General features: G+C 37.9%; 1 protein-coding gene across 4 annotated transcripts in view; it reads right to left on the reverse strand.

The window, feature by feature from the left end:
- The window catches only part of SRGAP1 (SLIT-ROBO Rho GTPase activating protein 1), a 206,018-nt gene that overhangs the window by 30,734 nt on the left and 154,693 nt on the right, over positions 1–20,591 (reverse strand). For 2 of the 4 annotated variants that reach the window (XM_067564110.1, XM_067564111.1), the window contains exons 9-15: positions 18,546–18,743; positions 18,329–18,413; positions 11,489–11,516; positions 9,450–9,483; positions 5,814–5,874; positions 5,571–5,648; positions 3,864–3,998 (exon numbers count right to left, since the gene is read on the reverse strand). In XM_067564110.1, the coding sequence (XP_067420211.1) occupies positions 3,864–3,998; positions 5,571–5,648; positions 5,814–5,874; positions 9,450–9,483; positions 11,489–11,516; positions 18,329–18,413; positions 18,546–18,743 (619 nt within the window). Of the gene's footprint in view, positions 1–3,863; positions 3,999–4,599; positions 4,832–5,570; positions 5,649–5,813; positions 5,875–9,449; positions 9,484–11,488; positions 11,517–18,328; positions 18,414–18,545; positions 18,744–20,591 lie in introns of those variants that run through there. The other 2 variants (XM_067564113.1, XM_067564112.1) reach the window with 2 other exon arrangements.

The following is a 20,591-nucleotide window of genomic DNA, read 5'->3' on the forward strand; positions in this document are numbered from 1 at the left end:
AATTAAAAATACTGCTCCTGTGGTACTCTCAAGACATCAGAAAAGAAACAAAAGTGCAAAGTTCAGTATAAACATTTAAGCCATCCACTGCCTTGTTCAGTGTCATAATTCTCTGGAGGGCTGAAACATCTGCCCTGATCTTTATGCTGTTTCTTCTGTGATGTATTTCTAAAAATGGAAGCAATGCTTTTAATTCCTTATGCTCATTTTAGCTTACTTCAATCTTAGTTAGAGGTTTAGAGTCTGCTCTGGTTTCCTTTGTTCTCACACCTATTTTTGAGCATACAAACATCAATATTGCTGGGTGAGGGACTAGAATTGACATTGCCTTGAATTAAAAAGCTAGGTTTGAAAAGTGTGTGCATGAATAAGATTTTGCTTAGAAATCAAATAATATTTCATATGAACTACTATACTCATTTCCACCTTATCATAGCAGAAAACAGAAACAAGTCCAAAATAAGCAAATATATAAATATTGTGATGTGCAAACATTTTAATACACCTAATATTTCAAGGATGAAGTAGTCAACAGACCATGAATTTCATGCAAATAAAATGTTTCACTGATATTCAATAACTGTGTTTAAAAAGAAAGTCACATCAGTGCATTATAAATATTTTAAGAAATATATCCGAACTCTCCACCTTAGGTTTCTCATAGGTAAGTTACAGATGTAAGTTCACAGCTGGCTATCCCTGGACTGGATCCTAGGACTGGCTGTGAATACAAATGCAAGAACCATTCCCTTAACTTAATTAGACCACTTCCTGTTTCAGACAGGAATAAGAACTCTCCCTGTTCCAAAACAAGATGAAACCACCATCATCTACCCAGAAAAACTTTTGGATCCTGGATGCCAAAACTTATTTATAGAAAACTCTATCCAGCCAACCAGCCAAGGACTAGATGAATTAGCCAGGTCTACAGCCACTTTTAGAACACTGCTAAAGACATTCTAACACCAAAGTCCCCTCTCCCAATCCTCCCACCTTTGCAGACAATCATCTTTCTCAGTTGACTTGTAACAGCAACAACAAAGTAGCTGTGACTGTCAGTGGGAGATACAAAATTTCTACAAACCTAGGCCACTGCTATAACAAAGGCAAACAGAGCCCACCTCTCCTTTGCCATGGAGGCAGAAAAGTGAAGCCCAGCAGAACTTTTTCTGGGCCACAAATCATTTTGGAAATACAGACTGGCTCCACTCAACCCTAAGACACAGTACCTCTTTTTGCAAGGAATTGTCACAAAGAAGATCATCCTACCAGCAGGATGGCCTCATAAGCCATAGGAGGCACTAGCCTAAGAGCAGGACCAGAAACACAACACACACTTTCCCAGGAAAGCAGTGATATCATTCAGGGCTACCATCTGTGACTCTGATCTCTGCTCTTCCTGGATAGAAAGAGACAGCAGTGAATTTCTGGGAGCCCTACTATAACAGAGATTGTCAACACTTCCTTTAAGGAAGATAATTTACTGCCTGTAGTCTTGATTAAAGAAACCATTGCTTGACACTAGAAGTCCCACAAACTATCACCCAACGCCCAACCTCACGTCGCTCAAATAAGCTCATTGATAAGGTAGCCATACCAGTCTCCAGTGCTACATGAACCAGGTTCCCTCTCAGTGAAGCTGTAGACCACAATATGGTGCTGCTCTGGAGTTGACCTCTCTATTGACAAGGGACGCATATCTATATTCATTCTGCCAAACCTCTACCATCAATCACGAAACACGCCTGTCCTGCCTCTGAAAAACTGCAGGAGTAGAAGGAAATGCCTTTCAATGGTCAGGTCCTGTTTCTTGGAAAGAATCCAACAGGTTGTTTTGGACAACTGTTCTTCCATTTCCAAAGCCCTCATTTGAGCTCATCAATCCTCTTCCTCCATATTATTCAACATCTATTTAAAGCCTTTGGGAGAGCTGATGAGACAACACAAGTTGAAGTGCCAACAATATATGGACACACCCAGGTTTATATGTATATAGCACTATTGCCCAGCCATCTTAATCAAATAATGAAGGCATAACAAGATCCAAAGGGTAGAGGTTGAAATGAGAAAAACTTAGACTGAAAATGAGGTGCAAATTTTTAAACAGTGAAGGCAATTAACCATTTGAACAGTTTACCAAGCGATGTGGGAAATTCTCCATTATTTGACTTTTTTAAATCAACATTTGATGTATTTCTAATAGATAATATTTAGTTCAACCAGAAGTTATTGGACTCAATACCGGAATTACTGGGTTAATTTATATGCCACAAGTCATGAAGGAAGTCAGACTAGACAATCAAAATGGTCCTTCTTCTGACCTTAAAATCTATGAACCATGACATTTGTTCTTGGGTGAGGAGCAGCTGGTTAAATGCAAGACTGAGGTAATGCTGGTAGAAAGTGAAATGCTTTATAGACCTTGTCTTCTCTAACATCTCCTTCTGTTGGGGACTCTGTCCTTAGATTGTTAAATTAGTCTGCAGCTTTGGGCTCCATTTGAACTCCTCAGTGCTCCTGGATACCCAAATAGTCAGGGTGGAAAAAATGTGCCAATCTCCATCTCCGCATGACCAAAATACTGCACCCTCTCCTAAATGACAGAGCTATCACAGTGATCCACTCATTAATACTTCCATACTAGATGACTGCAATTTACCCTACCTAGAAATGAAACCACACACACTGAGCTCCACCTAGTACAAAAGCACAACCGCCCATCTGCTGAGCAACACAGGTCACTGTGAACATATCACTCTGGAGTTCTGCATTGTCAGCTGGCTCCCCACTGACGATATAGTATAGTTGAAGGTGCCTGTCCTAATTAAATCCTCCATGGGATTAAGCCTAGCTACCACGAGATTGCCTCTCCCCCTTCATAACACTTACATTCAGCTGGCACAATCAGCCAAAAGAGCGAGGCTCAGGGGAGGAAAGTTTTCCACAAGAGCTGGACCTTAACTATGGAACTCACAAAGATATGTTTTGTGCCCTCTTGATTTTGGGCTGTCCCAGGACTGTAAGGTATCCCAGTGTAAATCGGACAGCCATTGAAGGTTATCTAAATTACAGTAACCTGTCCCTGCCTGCCTATGGGCAGCAGTAGTGCCCAGACTTTTTGCATCATTAGGTGCTGTGGCTCCACCTCCTCCCCCTCCAGCCCTGTGATGGCATGTTCTTCATGCCAGAGGTTGTGAAGGAGTCCTCTAAAGACAGCCTGCAGCTAGCTGTCTCAGTTCCTGGACTGAGGGCATTTTTCATCAGCTGGTTCTGAGGCTTTCTGAGCCCTTTTATTGTGCTTTTGTCCCTTTACCAAGCGTACAGTGGCAAGAACATCACCTGGAATATGTAACTATTATCCTCCTAAGGGCCTGATCCTGTAAAGGGCTGAGGTGTCCCAACTCCCCAAAAAGTAAACAGGAATTGAGAGGACTAAGCATTTCACAGGTGATGCTCAGAATCATACACTTTTGGGTCATTAAATAATTATTCACCATTTGCAGAAGACTACAACAGAGCATGAAACCACTGCTAGATGCAATGCACTATCTTATGGCATCATACCCTTGGTCTGCCCTAAAGATGAAAAGAAAATAGTATATGTACATTTAAATCACTCTTATATACTAAGAAAGGTTGTCTTCCTGCTGTACTGACAACAAAGAGTTATACTGTACATTAATCCCTCGGGGAAAAAAGAGAGCAGTCACAGCTGCAAGTACGACTAACAATCAAAGCAGACTGTAGCAAGTGGCAAACAAACTGTTTCAAAAAAATCAGTGAAATTATTTTTTTTTCCAGGCAGCTACTTGTATTTATGAAAATATAATTCTATAGAGAATGAAATAGGAATTTTTACTTACTGACACAGGAAATAAGATCATTAAATCTTTCCTTAGGAAAGACAGGATTTTCCAGCCCTCGGAAATAGAGCTTCAGTACTCCAGCAACTGAGTTAATGTCATGGTTACTTTGGTCATCTGCCAAAGGATTTTCACCTTAAAAATAAACAGAGTAAATAGAACATGAACAGGCATTTTTGCTTAATAGTACTTCATATAAATGAATGAAGATTTGATTTGACTGTGTGGGATGTTGCATAGTAGTAAAATAATAAATATTGGTTTAGAAATCTCGCCCTGTGATTAAAATGAAAAAAAAAAAAACCAGCCTGAAATAAATCTTCCTTTAAATTACATAACCCAGTGATCCCATAGGTCATGAAGTTCAGAATGAATATTTTGGGACACATTATGATTTGCAGTTAGTGAAATAAAGAATGTGATCATTTTCGGTGAAATAGGACTTTTAGGACTATTTCTAGGCAGCTTATATAGAGCACATAAAACTAAGAGGTTTATTTGAGCTGCACATCTCTCTTTGGACTGAAAAAGCATTTAAGGAAACTTAAGAACATGTGCATAATGCAATTCTATGAGTATAATGTACAGAATCTAAACCACTAAAGCTCACAAGAAAATCATGCATTATTTAAAAGACTAAACTGTATGTTAAAACATTTTTAGCTATAATGATATTATATGACCTTGAGAACATTTCCCTAGCAAAATGATTTCCATTTTAACAAGGCAGACTTTAAAGGTAGACAATAACAATTCATTTTTGTCCTCAGATATAAGGATGCTGCATCATTTATTATGTAAAAACAGTTGCTGCACATATCTGCTCAAGTATCGTATCTGATTTTACAAGGTATAAAGTTCATATTGGAGATTGAAGATATTGTCTACTCTTTCTTCTTCTTGTTAGTCAGGAGACAGATTTTCCTCCAAGGGTTCCTCTTATTAAAAGGTGATCTGTAAAGGTTAAGCTAAAAATTAAAAAACGATGTGTAAAATCCCAAAAGAGACGACTTAGCTGGGTTTTTTTAGAAAAATGTAATTAACACTATGCTTTAACACAATCTGAGAATTGCTAGTTCCTTCAGACCCCGGTCCCTCTGTCACAGTGAGTGACATCACAACAGTCGTAGACTTAAGGTTGGTTGAAAGACAATCATATTTAAACCCCTCTGTTCATTCTCTCACATCTTTCCCATAAATTATCCTCTGGAATGAAATAGAGGTTTAAAATGGAATGACTCTTTCAACCTATGTTTGTATTGATTGTGATGTCATGTTAGTAGAGGGACCAGAAACTCATATTCCGCAAGACCTGGCAACAGTGGATTGTGCTAAATATTGTCTGATTAGCCATTTCATTTTTTTTTTTGCTTCTTTTGGGAATCTTAAAAATAACAAAAACAGGAAAGACAAACAAGTCATCCTTTGCAGTTCACCATTGGTAAAATAAAACATTTTACAGATAATGCAAAGGTTAGAAGCCTTGTGTACTTGTATAACAAAATATAATCTTATGTGGTTGGGGGCAGAATAAAGTGAAAATGTTGAAAGAGTCATTACTATACCGGGCAAGTAACTATATAGATAGGCAAAGCCTGACGTACAGTGTATAAAATACATTAAAAATTGCTTAAATTATTAAATTTTAACAGATTTTTTCAAGAGCTGGATATCTCAGGTTGCTCATATAGATGAAAATTCAATTACCTCTCTCAAATGAATTTTTAATATCATTGACTTCCACCTGGGAACCAGACACTCTGAAAATTCCCTGATGCTGAAGACCTGAAGGGTAGGGAAAGAAAACATGAGAAATGAGATCATATGCTGAAGACTTAATGTATTTTTTTTAAATGACAAAAATTAGAAAGTAAAATCATTATGCAAAATACATTTTATGCAAAATAGCCAGGGTACTAATGAAGTGACATGACATATTTCAGAGCTTACCATATAAATTGATAAATCTAATACAGCTTTCCACTATGAGGGGAATGACTTGTCCTGAATCCTGGGGACACAAAAGCAAAAAGAATATAACCACAAACTGAAAGAGACAGAAGTTAGATCACATGTGAAAATGGGCTTTATTGATAATTCAAGATAGACTCAGTAGTGCTGATTTAAAAAAAACCCTGCCAAATAGAACTGTCTCTTCACTTTTGCCAGGAGACTAAAAAAGTAATATTAAGGTTCTTATGCAAATGATCAAATCAGAGAAATTCAGAGTGATGGCTGAAATTTCATCCTCAACTTATCTCATTGTATGTGGTTAACAACACATATGGAACCTCATTTCATGCAGTTATTTTAGACTCTTGAAGCAAAATGAGTTCAGCAATGAATTTTCTTTTAAATATACAATTAACATTAATTATCATGTTATAAAAATGAAGCTTGTGCATTAATTTAGCTTATCCATTAGTAGCTGGAGTGAATTTTACATACTGTGAGGCCAAATTCTTGCTTATGGGGCCAGGCCTGAAAGGCTAGGGCAAGGAAGTTAATGGCCCCTATTCTGGCTCCCTTGGAGGTGTCAGAAGGGCTGCTCCACAGGCTGTCTGCAATAAGAGCCACCAAGTGGCACAGCATGGGATGGTATGCTGTCTACTTCCTGACCTGGGAATGACTACCACCAGCAGCTACCTGTACAGTTTATTCCTACCCTTTGCAGGACTAAGTTGTTTGAGGAGCTTGTGTGCAGGGCTGGGTCTCAGCCAGAATAGAGTTACACATTAATGCAGCTTTAGAAGCATGTGTTCTTCTGTGTGGGGATTCATTATACCTGTTTCCTGTTCCAGTCAGAATGTACTCCTCAATTTGCAATACAGCTTGAAAGGGAGGGTAAAAAATTTGAGCCTGATCCCCAACTTCTCTTCAGTGAGATTTTGAATAGGAGTGTGCACCAGTGTGGATATATATGTGTGCAGGCTCTGAACCTGTATTTCTAAACTGTCTTGCCTTTGGTGCTTGAATTGCAATCATGGCTTTAGCTAAAATATAGGACTTTTTGTTTTATTTTCAAAATACCCAGAAGCTTAACTTGACTATTTTTCAAACCCCTGATTATCCAAAAGAATTCCTTCCCTGAGGACTTGACATGGTGAGAAGGCATGTATGTTTCAATGACCCTGAGAGCTATGCCGGTGGGAGTTTTAACTCCTGGTAGGGCCATCCAAACTGGATAGGTCTAAGGGTAGGGACCAGATGTAAAGTACCTATCTGTCCTCCACAGGCTCAACCTAGTCTTGTAAAAAAGTTAAATTATAAAAACACAAAAAGGTAGCCATTCCGGCAAACAGCATGAGGGACAGGGATGGCGCAGTGTTGTCCATGCCCTAAGCAATGTCTGCTGGCGCCGAAAGGATCAGATCTGAGAGTGATAACTGTCTGCTGGGCTATGTATTTTGGCATTTTAAAAATAGGATACTATTTATCCAAAGGAGATTAATGACTCTGAAGGAGTCTTTACGTATGCACTGAAGACATGAATCATATATGATTAAAAATAGTTATTGCTTATGCTTGAGAATTTTTTTTCATAACCAAAAGATACCTTCAAAAATTAATTATTTGGTGTACACTATATTTTCAGAAAATTAATCTCAAATATGAAATGTTCAGAGAACGATCTAATTTATTTCAAAATTTAACATAAAAACAGATTGAGTTACAAAATCACAAAGAAATAAAAAACCATGTCACTCAAAATATGTAACCTTTCTTTTTCTTCTTATAAACTAGTCCTTTAGTTTCACATTAAACTAAATTAGAAGTAAAGAAAGGAGAGTTAAGAATTAAGCCCAGGCAAAGATACTACCTCCAAGCTCCTGCAGTTTGTGTGTCTAGTTTATTACCGGAAGACGATGGGCAAACATATATATATATATATATATATATATATATATATATATATATATTCTTATATGTTTGGGGGAAAAATCTATAATGGAATTGCTGAGACAACCTAACTATTGCTTTGGTGTGCAACATTATAATGCTTTAATGAAGTTATTTATCATAATTCCAGTAACCATGTTACTTTAAATAATGTTAATTTTATTAAAAAAAAAAAAAAAGCCAAAGGGACAATTGGTTTGTTTTTTAAAGTACCTGGCATAGACCAAATGGCTAAGAATCAACAATAATAATTACACCAAAATTTACATTTCAGGTTATGTAGTGAGTCAGCAATAAATTAATTTGCACAAGATTTGCACAGTTCAGTTGCTAACCTAGGAATACTACAATCATTAAAAACAATGAATACTGGGCGGTCAGTACAAAAGAGCAAAACGTTAGAACACATACATCACATCTACTGTATCTATGTGAAGAACGTAAAACTTGCTTAAAGGGTATTGTTTGCAGTAAGAAATTACCAGAGTAAACATGACTATTTTAATGCATGTTTTTAGAATAGCTTCTCCACACTAAAACATTCAGTTTTAGTTTTCACATTTGTCCAGCTCATTGCTAATCAAAAGTAATAGGCCTTAGATTTTTGATCCATTGGTGGGAAAATCATTTGAGGAAGGAAACTGCTTTTGTTAGATGTCACAGAGACTGACCTCTTCTTTTGCCATGAATTCAGAAAAAATATTTGCTGTTAACAGGCATGTATTTCAGACTGATGAGCATGTCTTGTTAATGCAGTTATGTAATGATGAGACGTATTTGTCTAGCTATAACCTATTGTGGGGCCAGTCAAAATGACTCATTCCTTGCATAAAAAGCTCATCCTTTGACTAGGGGCACTTTCCCCAAGCTAGCTTCCTTACTGAATGATCTGTCATTAGGCTACCTCTTTTTTAAGACTGGACATGCAGGGCAACAGCCTCGCTCTTTGTGGCTGAGCTCTCACACCCAGCTTGTCTCATAGTGCCTGTTCCAAGATCTGGATTGTGCTGGACTGCAAAACATTTTATTTTTTAATCTGGCTGTGTTAATTCTTGTCTTATTTGTATCTTTGCACAGGTAATTGATGAGATGATGTTTATCTTTTGCCCATTGGTATGTTTTACTGTTATGTCTTTGTATCACAAAACATCATCTGTGTAATACCATTAGTCTTCAGTGCAGTTGAGCAGGTGTCACCAAAAGCTCAATTTGAAGACAGTAGGATCACACTTGTGCCACTGACGGTGGAATTTATCCTGCAAAATATTTACTACCAGTGATGATATATAAGAAGAAAAGAACCCAGCTTGACTCTCAGATCCTAGACTGAGTTTTCAAGAGTTATAGTTTGAAAAACATTTTTAAAATTTGTAAACTGATTACCTAAACTATATTACTAGAGTTCATCTGAAGTTTTAGTCCTCTTCAACACAGGACATTGACTACAAGGTCATGGCTTATTTGTGGAGAGCAATCACTTGCTAATGAATAAGGGACTATCTGTACATTCATAGTTCATCACTTCTTAGTCATTCGCTAGAAGGACTAGGGCAGCAAAAACCGAGTTATGAAACAATCTAATTTCTTAATGCAAACCTCCCCTGCAAGATCAACTAGAGAACTAAATTAAAGCCAGGCATGAATGCAACTTGATAGAGAGGAAGAGTCTTTTCATTAGAACTATACCTGGTGTCTGGTGTGAGAGTTCCTTCGTCCTCGGCTAGACGCATTATTAGAAATAAAGTATGAAAAAGAAGAAGGTAGTAAATACAGCAAAGATACAAGATACAGAAGTACGCTTCTCACAATTTCACACAACATAATGAATTCCTGAAGTCATGGGAAATCAGAACCTGTATTTCAGTGCACAATTGGTTCTACGTGGGGTTCTGATTTATTTAAAGTGACTAAAACTGCTAATAGGAAGTAATGTCAGATTGTGGGATATAACGTTACATTTTGTCTTTTAATGAATTGTAAATTCCTTAGCAAAACTGGGCTGCCACTACCATCTATGTTTTCATTAAAGAAATTGTAAGGAAGTTTAATGTGAATATTGTATTCTCCTTCCCTCTGACTTCAGGAAGTATTATATTGATCAGCTGGGCAAGAGCCCCAAGATAGATTTGAACATAATGACCTGCCTCAGTTTACATGAGGCCTTGACCATTACTGCAAGAAATGTTGAGATTAGCCACCCAAATGGCTGGTGTCAGTATCTTGATGAATGATTCCAAATCACCATTAAAGCCACTTAGCATTATATTGTAATCGGGGTCTGGGCTTTCTGTGTTTCTGGGGTTTAGGGGGAAGCTTTGGAGGCCTAAGGAAGGGGAATTGATGATTACTGAGCAAGGCAGAATTAAGCCATACAATAAAATAAATAAAATATCTGTAAGCTAGTGGCAAAGTAATAAAACATTTTAAGAGGAAAAAAGGAAAACCAAAACAGTACTTGTCAAACAAAGACATTTTACAAGATTTAAGTGTAACATAATTGATTAAAGAAAGGAAAAATCCTGGAAAAAGGAATTCCTGATGGATAATTCTGACATTCTTTAAAAATCCTCTGTTAAAGTTTTATTGTACACTCCCCTTCCCTCCCCGCAAAAGTGCATGATTAGAATGATCTTATTTTGTATCATCATGGAGGAAATACACAGCAGGACCAGAAATTCATCCTGCCAAATACAGCATGACACACCAACATTCTAAGCAGCTCTTTTATCATGCAGCGAATCTGCCTCATGTTGAGAAGCTTCAAATGAAAATTAAAGCTGGTCATTGTATTCCTCAGGCACTCCAAAAAAACAATTCATGGACATTTTCAGCTGGAGCCAGTAACTGTTAAACAGATTAGCCTCCCACATCCATACTGTCAATTGCTTTTTCACAAGAAACTAAACACATTGCAATTTAGCTAGCGGAATTAAAGGAATACCATCAACATTCAAAACAGAAGGTCACTGAAATAAGTACTCTTCTCTAATTCACCATGTATTTTGTGCATTTGACAGTACTCTGTGTGTAGTCAGAGTACCTATATGGCCAATCCAGTTCCCCTGTTTCTATGGCTCTTTCAGGCACCAACAGAGGACAGAAAATCTTTTTTAAAAGTTAGGAAAATATTAATTTAAAACCTAAAAAAAATGGTGGTGGAACTCTGGGCTGAAGTAGGATTGGAAACTACTTTAACTAATCTTTAAAGAAATCCTTCTCTCCTAAAACTTCTTTTTCCACACTAATGCTTTGGCAGCAGTAGAAACTACACCTGAGAAGAAGTAACTTGCAAAACAGACAATTTGGAACATGGCATTACAACGTAAGAGTTCAGAAATGTTTACATAATTAAAAAAGATTCCATTTCCATTCATCAAAGCAAAAATTAACCTTTAAATTGATGTGTTTCTGCACTTTATGAGATTTTATGAAGGCTTCTCTTCTGTTCACAGTACATGACATTGCCCAAACAGTTCACAAGAGTACTTTATAATTGCAGAAAAAGATGGACAAATCAGTCCATTATCAATTTATAGTCACATCAGTAGCTTAGTTAGATGCTAGAATGTGTGTGTGGTGCAAATAGGCTTCTATACAATTTATTTAACAATACTAATGTTTCAAATTCATCACATGCTTCATATAGATTTGTAAATTCTTACGATTTTTGAAAATTTATTATCTTTGTAGCTTCCTACAACACAAAAGAGGTAAAAAAATCTTACCTTGTGGTCATGTATTCAGCTCTGTGACCTAGAGGAGTTCAAGAAACAAGGAAATATTCAGTTGTAGCGGATGGAAATAAGATCTTATTTTTGTAGGTAACTATACTTATGCTTGCCAGTTTACTATTCATCCTGAATTATTTTTAATCCAAGTTTATTTCACAAGATTTACAGTTGCACAAACATTCAGGACAACATGAGATTATCTTCCATCTCTGTAGTTTTAAATAACCAGAATCCACATATAAAGCTACTTCTCAGACATTTTCTCTTAAAGAACCATTTGCTACTGTACATAATGTGATGCAAAATTCCAAATAGCCCTCCATTGTTTGCTCTCATGTATTTTAATGACTAAGTCAATATGTAAATAGAACAGTGCCAGGATTAGATTGCATTTTGCCTGGTGCCTAAACTTGTTCATTGCCCAAAAAATGCAGAGCTCTTGACTGTAACTGCTTTCTATTAGTAATTTCTTTATTCTCTTAAGAGTGTGCCAGTTCTAACATTGAGCAGTCCATAGTGATGCCCAAGTCACTTTCCTGAGTTGATGTAGTTAATTTATAACCGTGAGGTGTATGAGTAGTTTAATTCTTATCCCTCCAATTTGCATTATTTTGCATTTATAAATAATTAATTTCATTTACTGTTGTGTTACCCATTCACATAACTTGGTTAAATCCCTCTGAAGTTCCTGAGTCTTCTCTGGATTTGACAGAATAATTTAGGTTAGTCATCTGCAAACTTTTCTACCTCACTGCTCATACCACTCATTTCCCTCCCTGCAGATAATTAATACATATATTAAACTACACAGGACTTAACATGGAACATTGAGTCATCCTGCTGTTAACCTTTTGCGATGATGAAAATTGTTTACCTGAGAAAGGAAAATGAGTAAGAGGGGACATGATAAAATATAGAAAACAATGAATGGTCTAGAGAAGGTAGCTTTAGTCAATAAGGCAAATGAGACGTTAGGATGCAGAGGAATAGATGGAGAAAAACATGTAAAATACTGTAGTGCCATTATACAAATAAGTGGTGCAGCCTCATTTGGGTACTGTGCGTGGTACTGGTCATCCCATCTCAAAGTGTTTCGCAGAACTAGAGGAGATTGAGAGAAGGGTGATGAGAAAGATCAATGGCATGGGTTACCTTTCATGTGAGGAGAGAATTAAAGACTGTGATTGTTTACCTTTGAAAGAAAATGAATATGAGGGGACATGACCAAAATACATAAAATAATGAATGGTCTAGAGAAGGGAGACTGGGAACTTCTGTTCTCTCTGTCCCATAACACAAGGGGAGAGTCAATTAAATTAAAAGGTGGCAAATTCAAAAACAATTAAAGGAAATACGTTTTCACACACTGTATGTTGATACCATGGAACTCTGTCACAGGATATCATTAGGGCCAAAAATTTAACAAGATTTAAAAAGATACTGGACATTTATGTGGCTAAAAAGAATATCAGAATCATAATAATTAATGCCAGCAAATTCTGGAACAGATTTAAAAATCTCAGGCTTCAAGATTTAGGCTTATCTCTAGCTACGGAGATCGGAAAGAGACCTACAGGTAGGGGCTGATTATTCCATGTCTGCCTAATGTGTGATTTCTTGAACCTTCCTCTGAAGCACTGGTATTGGCTCTTGTGGGAGGCAGAATACTGGACTAGATGGGCCATGGGACTGAACTGGTCTGACAATTAGTATGGTTCCTATATTTTTTACTGACACGATTAAAACATCTTATTTATTTTTCCAAATCTGCAGATACAGGTTCACCACAACCTGAAATAAAAACTGAACTATAGCAACTGAACTGACTTTGGTAGTCTAACACTTCAGCTAAAATACTAAAAGCTTCCTTCAGTGTCCTCTGGCATTAGATGATGTTTGCTTGCAGAATTTGGCTTCTTTTAGTCTCTGTCTACACTAGGAGCTGGGGGTGAGATTCCCTAGCTTGAGTAGCCATATTTGTGCTCGCTTAGCTAGAGCTAACACATGCTAAAAACAGGTTAGCCGGGGTAGCATGGCAGTGGTGGCACGCGTTAGCTGTGCTGAGTACAAACCTGCCTGAATCCCATGTGAACATACTTGTCTCAGCTAGCCTGTGCCACCATGGCTACATTAGTGTGTTTAAAACGCACTCGAGGAGAGGTAGCATAAGTATGTCTATGCAAGCTACGGAATCACACCCCTAGCTCCTAGTGTAGACATAGCCTTATTTTTACAGTGCAGTGATATTAAAGACATACCCAACCTAATGAAGCATTGCCACCTGCTCAGAGTTTTGCATGAATGTCCTAATTTTGATAGGGCTTTGCTACTTCCAGCAAGTGTGGCTACCAAGGACACTGAAATCATTCTGAACTGTATTTGGGGGTGGTAGGATATGAGAGTTGCAGTACAACACGATGGCCTTTGCATCACAATTTTGTGGTAGAATGACCAGCTCATGAAGGTAACAACCATAAGCTACAGGAATGTATGCAAAGGGAACTCAAGGTTTTACATGTTCCTGTAAACTACTAAGACATGTAGTGGATACATTCGAAATAGAGTGAAAGAGAGAAAAGTAAGCTATCTGCAAGGTGCACACATATCTACTTTTAATTAATGTAGTATCATCTAAAGAGGCTAAGAAGTTAGTTTTGTAAGAAATACATGACATAGCATTACAACTTATGCAATAATTTGTTTTTCCACCACAATTCCTAGAAACTGTGTCTGTATAAATGATCAATATATGTCACAGTTTAACTATGAATTACCAACAATGTACACATATATTTTAAGTTGAAAAGAATCAATGTCCCAAACAGCTGTGGAAGTTTAAATTAATTTTTGGCTAACCTCGACTTTACAGAAGCCTTTTCCAAGGTGGCCATGTATCTGTCTAAAGAAACCAGTGCAGAATTTTAAGTTTGCTTGTTATAGCATTTATCTATACTCAAAAGACACCTTCTCTCAATTATCTTCTCACCGTTTTCAGGGGGGAAGGATCCTGACTAGACAGCAAGGAGTGAGAGAAGACCAAAGCACAAGCATGGCAGAATGGGGGCTGCCCCATTGCTCCTTTCTCCTTTACTCCTCCTCTTAGCCATTAACTGAGCCAGGGGAGATGGACCCACCTGAATGGCGGCTGCTGGGTGCACCCTTCCTCCCCCATCTATTAAAATAGTCTGGGTGTTTCAAAAGCCTCTTACTCTACTATTAGCTGCCCTTTCCTCCCTTTCCTTACTTGTAGATCAGGAGCTGTTCCATTTATGATGCTGTTGGTCTAACTAGTCATCTGTTCCTAGGGATCAGAAAGGAATTTTTCCCATCAGGGCAAACTGGCATGAGGTCCAGTGTGGTTTTTTTGCCTTCCTTGCAGCTCCTGGAGGCATATTTGGGTTGAAAGCAGCAAAATTCCAAAATTCATGTAATGCTGGCAAGACCACTGACTTGTTGCAACTTGTGGCTGGTATCCTGTGTGCATAAGACTAAAAGGGCCAGCTCCCAGGATTTTGCTGTTGGACCTTGCACTCACATCAGAGGAGAGGGACCTGGGGTCTTTGCGGACTGAGGTAGCCTCCAGCCCCGAGGCCTCTATCAGTCCACTCCCCATGGTATTGTTTGGTTTGTGGTTAAAGCCCTGTGAGAGCACAGGGCGGGCATTGTAGTGGCCCTCCCCAACGTATAAATAACAGGGTTGTGGCCTGCCGATTAATTCCATGTGTCTGTCACTCATTCGCCTGCATGACCTTGTCAGTCTACTCAGGATTTTGCTTGGCTTGACCGCTTGATAGTCCATTTAATGATGGTTTATTCAACTTTGAGAAACATGTTATCCCCATGTACACGATCCGTCTGTAAGTGGAGATAGGTTGATGGGGGTGTTTCAGGATCCAGATGCTGTCCAAATTTTAGATTTCTTCCGAGTTTGGATTGTTATTCAAATTATATCCATGATCTGGATGCAAATCTGGAACTGCCATCCTGACTGAACAGGTGGAACTTCAGTAATCACAAAATTTCCATCACTTCTGCTTCCCCCAGCATCTTGCTTCCTTCCACCTCTTGGGCCCCAGCTCACTAATGCTGTCTTGTGAGAAATGAGCTCATTTGCATGCTTTCCCCTCCCTGGTTCTTCAGCGTGCCAGCTGGTGACACTTGCCTAATTCTTCTTTTGAGGGTCTAAATCAGATCACCATCCCCCATCCATCATGTCTTCTGGCTCCATCCTCTCTATCTGCTTCATACAGGGCAGTGGGAAAATGCACAATCCACTCTCCTGCTGTGAGCCTGGCCCAGCTGATTGACCCAGCCAAGATAGTGACATAAGCATAGTTAGGGCCTCATTCATGTTTAAGTCATGAATAGGGGTAACCTAACCCATAAGCTTGCAGCCATCAGCCTGAACTAAAAGGTAAGATTCCTGTCAGGTCTAAGCTGGAGAAGTAAAACACAGAGATTATGAGATACAATAGGAGAGGGCACTAAAGAACATGCCCATTTAAACCCTTGGCCAGTTCACATGGTTCCCTATCCTTTCTTTTCCCCCTAACATGTTCTATTTACTTCAGATTTGTGTATTATTCTTTGCATCCTGTTCTTCTTGTTAATATAAAACAGAAGTTTTCTTATAATTCAGAAGTGGTGGTTCTGATGGAGGAGGCTGAAAATGCAGGAGCTCAGTTTCTTTAAATTCCTTTTGCGCACTGATCCTTGCAAAAGGATTGCTATCTCCTCTAATATCTATGATATACACCCATCCTATAACCTCTGCTCCCAGACAATACATAAAATCCAGCTCTTCCATGAATTGCCTCATAGGAATGTGTGTGCTTTGTAATGCAAGACATGTTCTCTCTCAATTAAATACACAAACCGTTAACAATATTGCTGTATATTGTTGCACTGAAGTCTTTTACTGTCTATTCATTTTTTCAACCTGCAAGGCCATAGCTTTCTACCCTAAATCTCATTCCTGTCTCCTTTGTGCATGTGTCTGTCTGGGGTATGATTAATATGTGATACAATATAAAGACACAATAATAGTTCTGTTCAGAAACAACAGTACAATATAGAGTGACTATGAGGAATTAAAATGAGGGGAGGTGGGAATCTACAAACAAAAAAGGTCAGTTCCACACAGAAGTTTATCCTTCTGGTTGTTTACAGCCCTTCCCTCATTCTTTTCAACAAGTATTGAGGAAGAGATGCTGTCACTACTGAAATCCATTTTCTTTCCCCCCTTCCACCCTGTCCGTTTATTTTATTGGGCTTCTGAAATACAAATGATGATTTTTGTTGTTGTTATTGAAGAATATTTTCCCATTTTTTTGACCAGCTCTAATTAAAGTACTTTTTCCCCAAAGGACAAATGGCAGGAATCAAATAAATCACATATTAATCTATAAGAAAACAAAAGCATATCATATCCTGCTAGAAAAGTTCACAGAAATGAACACCATAGAGACAGTAAAGTATTAAAAAATAATAAATAGTCAGCATCTTTTAGGTCCCAATCTGCAAGTGAACTCTACCCTTTGGACCCCTATCACTTATGGGGTGGGGGGCTGAGTTAGCATATATCAAGAGAGATTTCTGGCACTAAAAAAACAAGAAAGAAAAATAAATCATCATAAACTACTGATATTCAGGGAAGAAGGATATTTAATGTATTTGAACATCTGAATTCAGTCCTTCATCTGAAAGAAGTGATCTTTGTTATTTGCTTTGTAATTCATTTCCGTTCCAGGTCCATAACAGTCTGGATTTGTTAGCCTTTATGGCATGCTGCAAGGTTTACCTCTTCTCCTTGGCAACAGGTGTTGGGTAAAGCTGAGTAGTGGTGGTGTGAGACTCTAGTGTGAGGAGGTTGATTAGGTTTTTGTTATATTTCTGTTGTCTCGGGTTTATTTGATTTGATACGGGGTAATTGATGAGTCTGTTTATTTATTAGTATATATTTAGAAAGATTATCAAAGGGGCCCAGAGCACTGGATGGATGCTCCTTTACTGTAATTTGTAAAAATTCAAATAAAATAATTACATACATGAGACAGTAAAGGTAACTGAATTTCAACAAAGATCATTTACAATAAATGAAGCTACAATAGTTTAAAATGTACTCAATAGCAATACATTCAAGTCTACCCTAAAATCTAAATATTTCTAAATTTAGATAAGTTTTCATTAAATTCTTGTTTACAGTGAACAAATATTGTATGAAATCTTGGTGTTATTGAAGTCAATGGGAGTTTTGCCATTGACTTCAGTGGGGCCAGGATTCACCATTATCTTTAGTTACTGGACAATTTAATTCTTTGGACTGATCCTGAAAGCAGATCCCCATCCTGGAGTGGAACCACTGTGGGGCTCCGCAGGGCATGAGAGACTGTGCTAGTGGTTCCAGTTTCCAGGATAGGAGCCTTGTGAATGTTGCTTTTTACAAAACTCTCTCTGCAAAAAAATTCAGGAAGCAAAAACAGTACGTCTTCCACAGCTTTTAATTCAGTGTGTGTCTAGTATTGTATTTCTCAGATCAGAACACAGATGTTTCATTCAATAGTTTCATTCCCAAATTCATTCGTCCACATTGTTATATTTGCAAAAATGCAAACTAATAGCTGTTGAAGAAATAAAACCAGTTTACAGCTTTCTCTTGTGCAGGAAAAGGCTCTAATCATTGCACTGAATAATAACTGGTAAAGAAATTAGGCCTATATTTATTGGGCACTAAGGCTCTGAGCTTTGTAATTTTCTACTGCATACACTTTAAATATTTTAGTGGGTACATCGTATATCATAGAATTGCTTTTCAGTGCCTTCTGCATCATTTACCTTCTCCAAGTGTCCTGTGCAGCAAGTCATGTTTTGCTTGCAGCTTTGTGATGAGATTACTCCCTTCCAAATATTCTCTGAATTTCTGCAAAAATGAAAATCAATGGATTAATTTCATCTGTTAATTAAATTCCAGCATCTTTACACAGTTCCTTTTGAAAACACTTATTACAGGTGTTTGGACCACAACACGTGACTGAAGAAGCAACCAACATACCATGAAATAGAATTGCTCAGTCTCCTGCTGGTTAGCTCTTCTTTTTGCAATACTGGGCTTACTCATGTACGTCTCAGAGACCGTTGACTTCACAGACTCTGTAGAGCGACTGTGCTGGAAACATTCTGACACGTCATAATCCTCAATGGTGACCATGTCTTGTATTGTCTGCAAAGTAGCTTCTGTTGTTTTCTTAACCTGGTGTGAACAAGTGTTATTTATAAAATAGAAAGGAAGATAAATAAATCCTAGAAGCATCTTAAAATGGAAACTAATTACTGAAATGAAATCACTGTTACATGCTCTGTGAATGACCAGTGGTGTATGACAAACAGCAAGTTATATGTTCTGTACCGGTGTAGAAATAATAGAATAAAGAAATCACTGATTCCAGGTCTGTCTCTATGCTTTAATAAGTTACTATATGCAAATATAGGCTACTCTTCTGTTGACTGAATAGCAACCTCAAAATTTGGCCTCTGAAAAATAAAGTTGGAAAAAAAGTGGTAGTGAATAAAAACAGTACTGGTACTCTGATGTGAACTGGTGGCTCCCCAGATTAAAATATGATTGAGCACATCTGATGGGATGACTGGCAGTGCACTGTGTGCTCCTGTGACAAATTCTGGTGCAGCAGTAACTTTATACTGGTAGGGGATTAGATGTGTTGTAAAAATCGTATCTTTAACCCACAGGGACAGTATGGATGAAGAGGAGATGGAAGAAGATACGGCTTACACAGCTATTACAGCATCTCCTACTAGCTGCAGAACTGTGTAGCTAATGTTGCCATTCGATGGGGACAGATGACTATAAGCAGAACAAGAGATACACTGCATCCCCGCAATGAAAAGACAAGTGATAAGATCCAGAGGTAGTGTGTGTACCATCAAGCTCTGCTGTAGTGAAGATCTTTGGAGGTGCAGCTGCTGACCTGGTCCCTTCCTCCATAAAGTCACTTCTACATGCACCTTTCTTGCACTGTCTCTGTCTTCATGAAACAATGCTTCCCCATTCAAATGCCCTGGTCTGCTATCATGAGCCTCCTGCTTCTCCCTATGTTTGCGCACTTATCTGGTGAGCAATCAAAGACCTTTCCTTACTTTCTCTCACTTTAATCTTGCGTATCCCCACATCTCCTGAATGGTGAATCTGAGTTACTTTCTGAATTTAAATAGTTTATTAGATTATTGTAGAATAAGAAAATGCCATAGCTTTTAGTTTTAGGAACAGAGTCTCATTTATACTGCTCTGAAGTGGTTGCAAGTATAAATTTATGCACAATTTAAGGCCCCCATATGCTACCAGAGTGGTACGAGGAGCCCTACTTTTTTTCTTTTTAAAGAAGAGAACAACTTTCTTTTACTAAGTGAGCCATCACCAGGACAGACATTCAATATCAATATGTAGAAACAGCTGTAGCTAAGAGCATAACGAAGATTCTGCCTCTGCTGCCACAGGACAGAGCCAAAATTTCGTCATCCTTCAGAACTGGCAGTCTGGGGACTAACCATTTATCTTAGGTTAAATCCATGATTGAGAGAAGGGAGGGGGAATTAGATAATTAGACATCAGTAATTCTGTTAATATGACTTCTTAGAATCTCAGCCACTGCCTACAAAATGGACAAATACTATTTTGTAGGAAACAATAAAAGAAATTGTTATATATTTATAAAATGTATGGAACATGAATAAATCTAGAATCTATGTTCTTCTGTATAACAACAGGTCCATGCAGACAGCTGCAATGGGAGGTTCCTTGCAGTGGCTTGCCAATGACCTTAGCTCTGAGGTACTGAACAGGGGGAAATTTACTGTGCTAGTTTCAACAAAGACTCATTGGCTAATAGCACATGCTGGTTTTTGCTTAAATACACTAGTTTCAGTAAAGGTGGACTGAGCACTGACAAGGAAAGCATAGCAGTTTCAACAAATGCCACTGATTTAAAACCACCACAACCACCCAAGGAATAAATTAAATTATATTTGGTTTAAAAATAAATGCATTGGCTGAAATACAAGAGTTTCCTTTAAAAAGCAAAAT

This window comes from Emydura macquarii, unplaced genomic scaffold, assembly GCF_026122565.2.
Source record: "Emydura macquarii macquarii isolate MOO-44397 ecotype Brisbane River unplaced genomic scaffold, CSIRO-AGI_Emac_v2 contig_2636, whole genome shotgun sequence".
NCBI lineage: Eukaryota > Metazoa > Chordata > Testudines > Chelidae > Emydura > Emydura macquarii.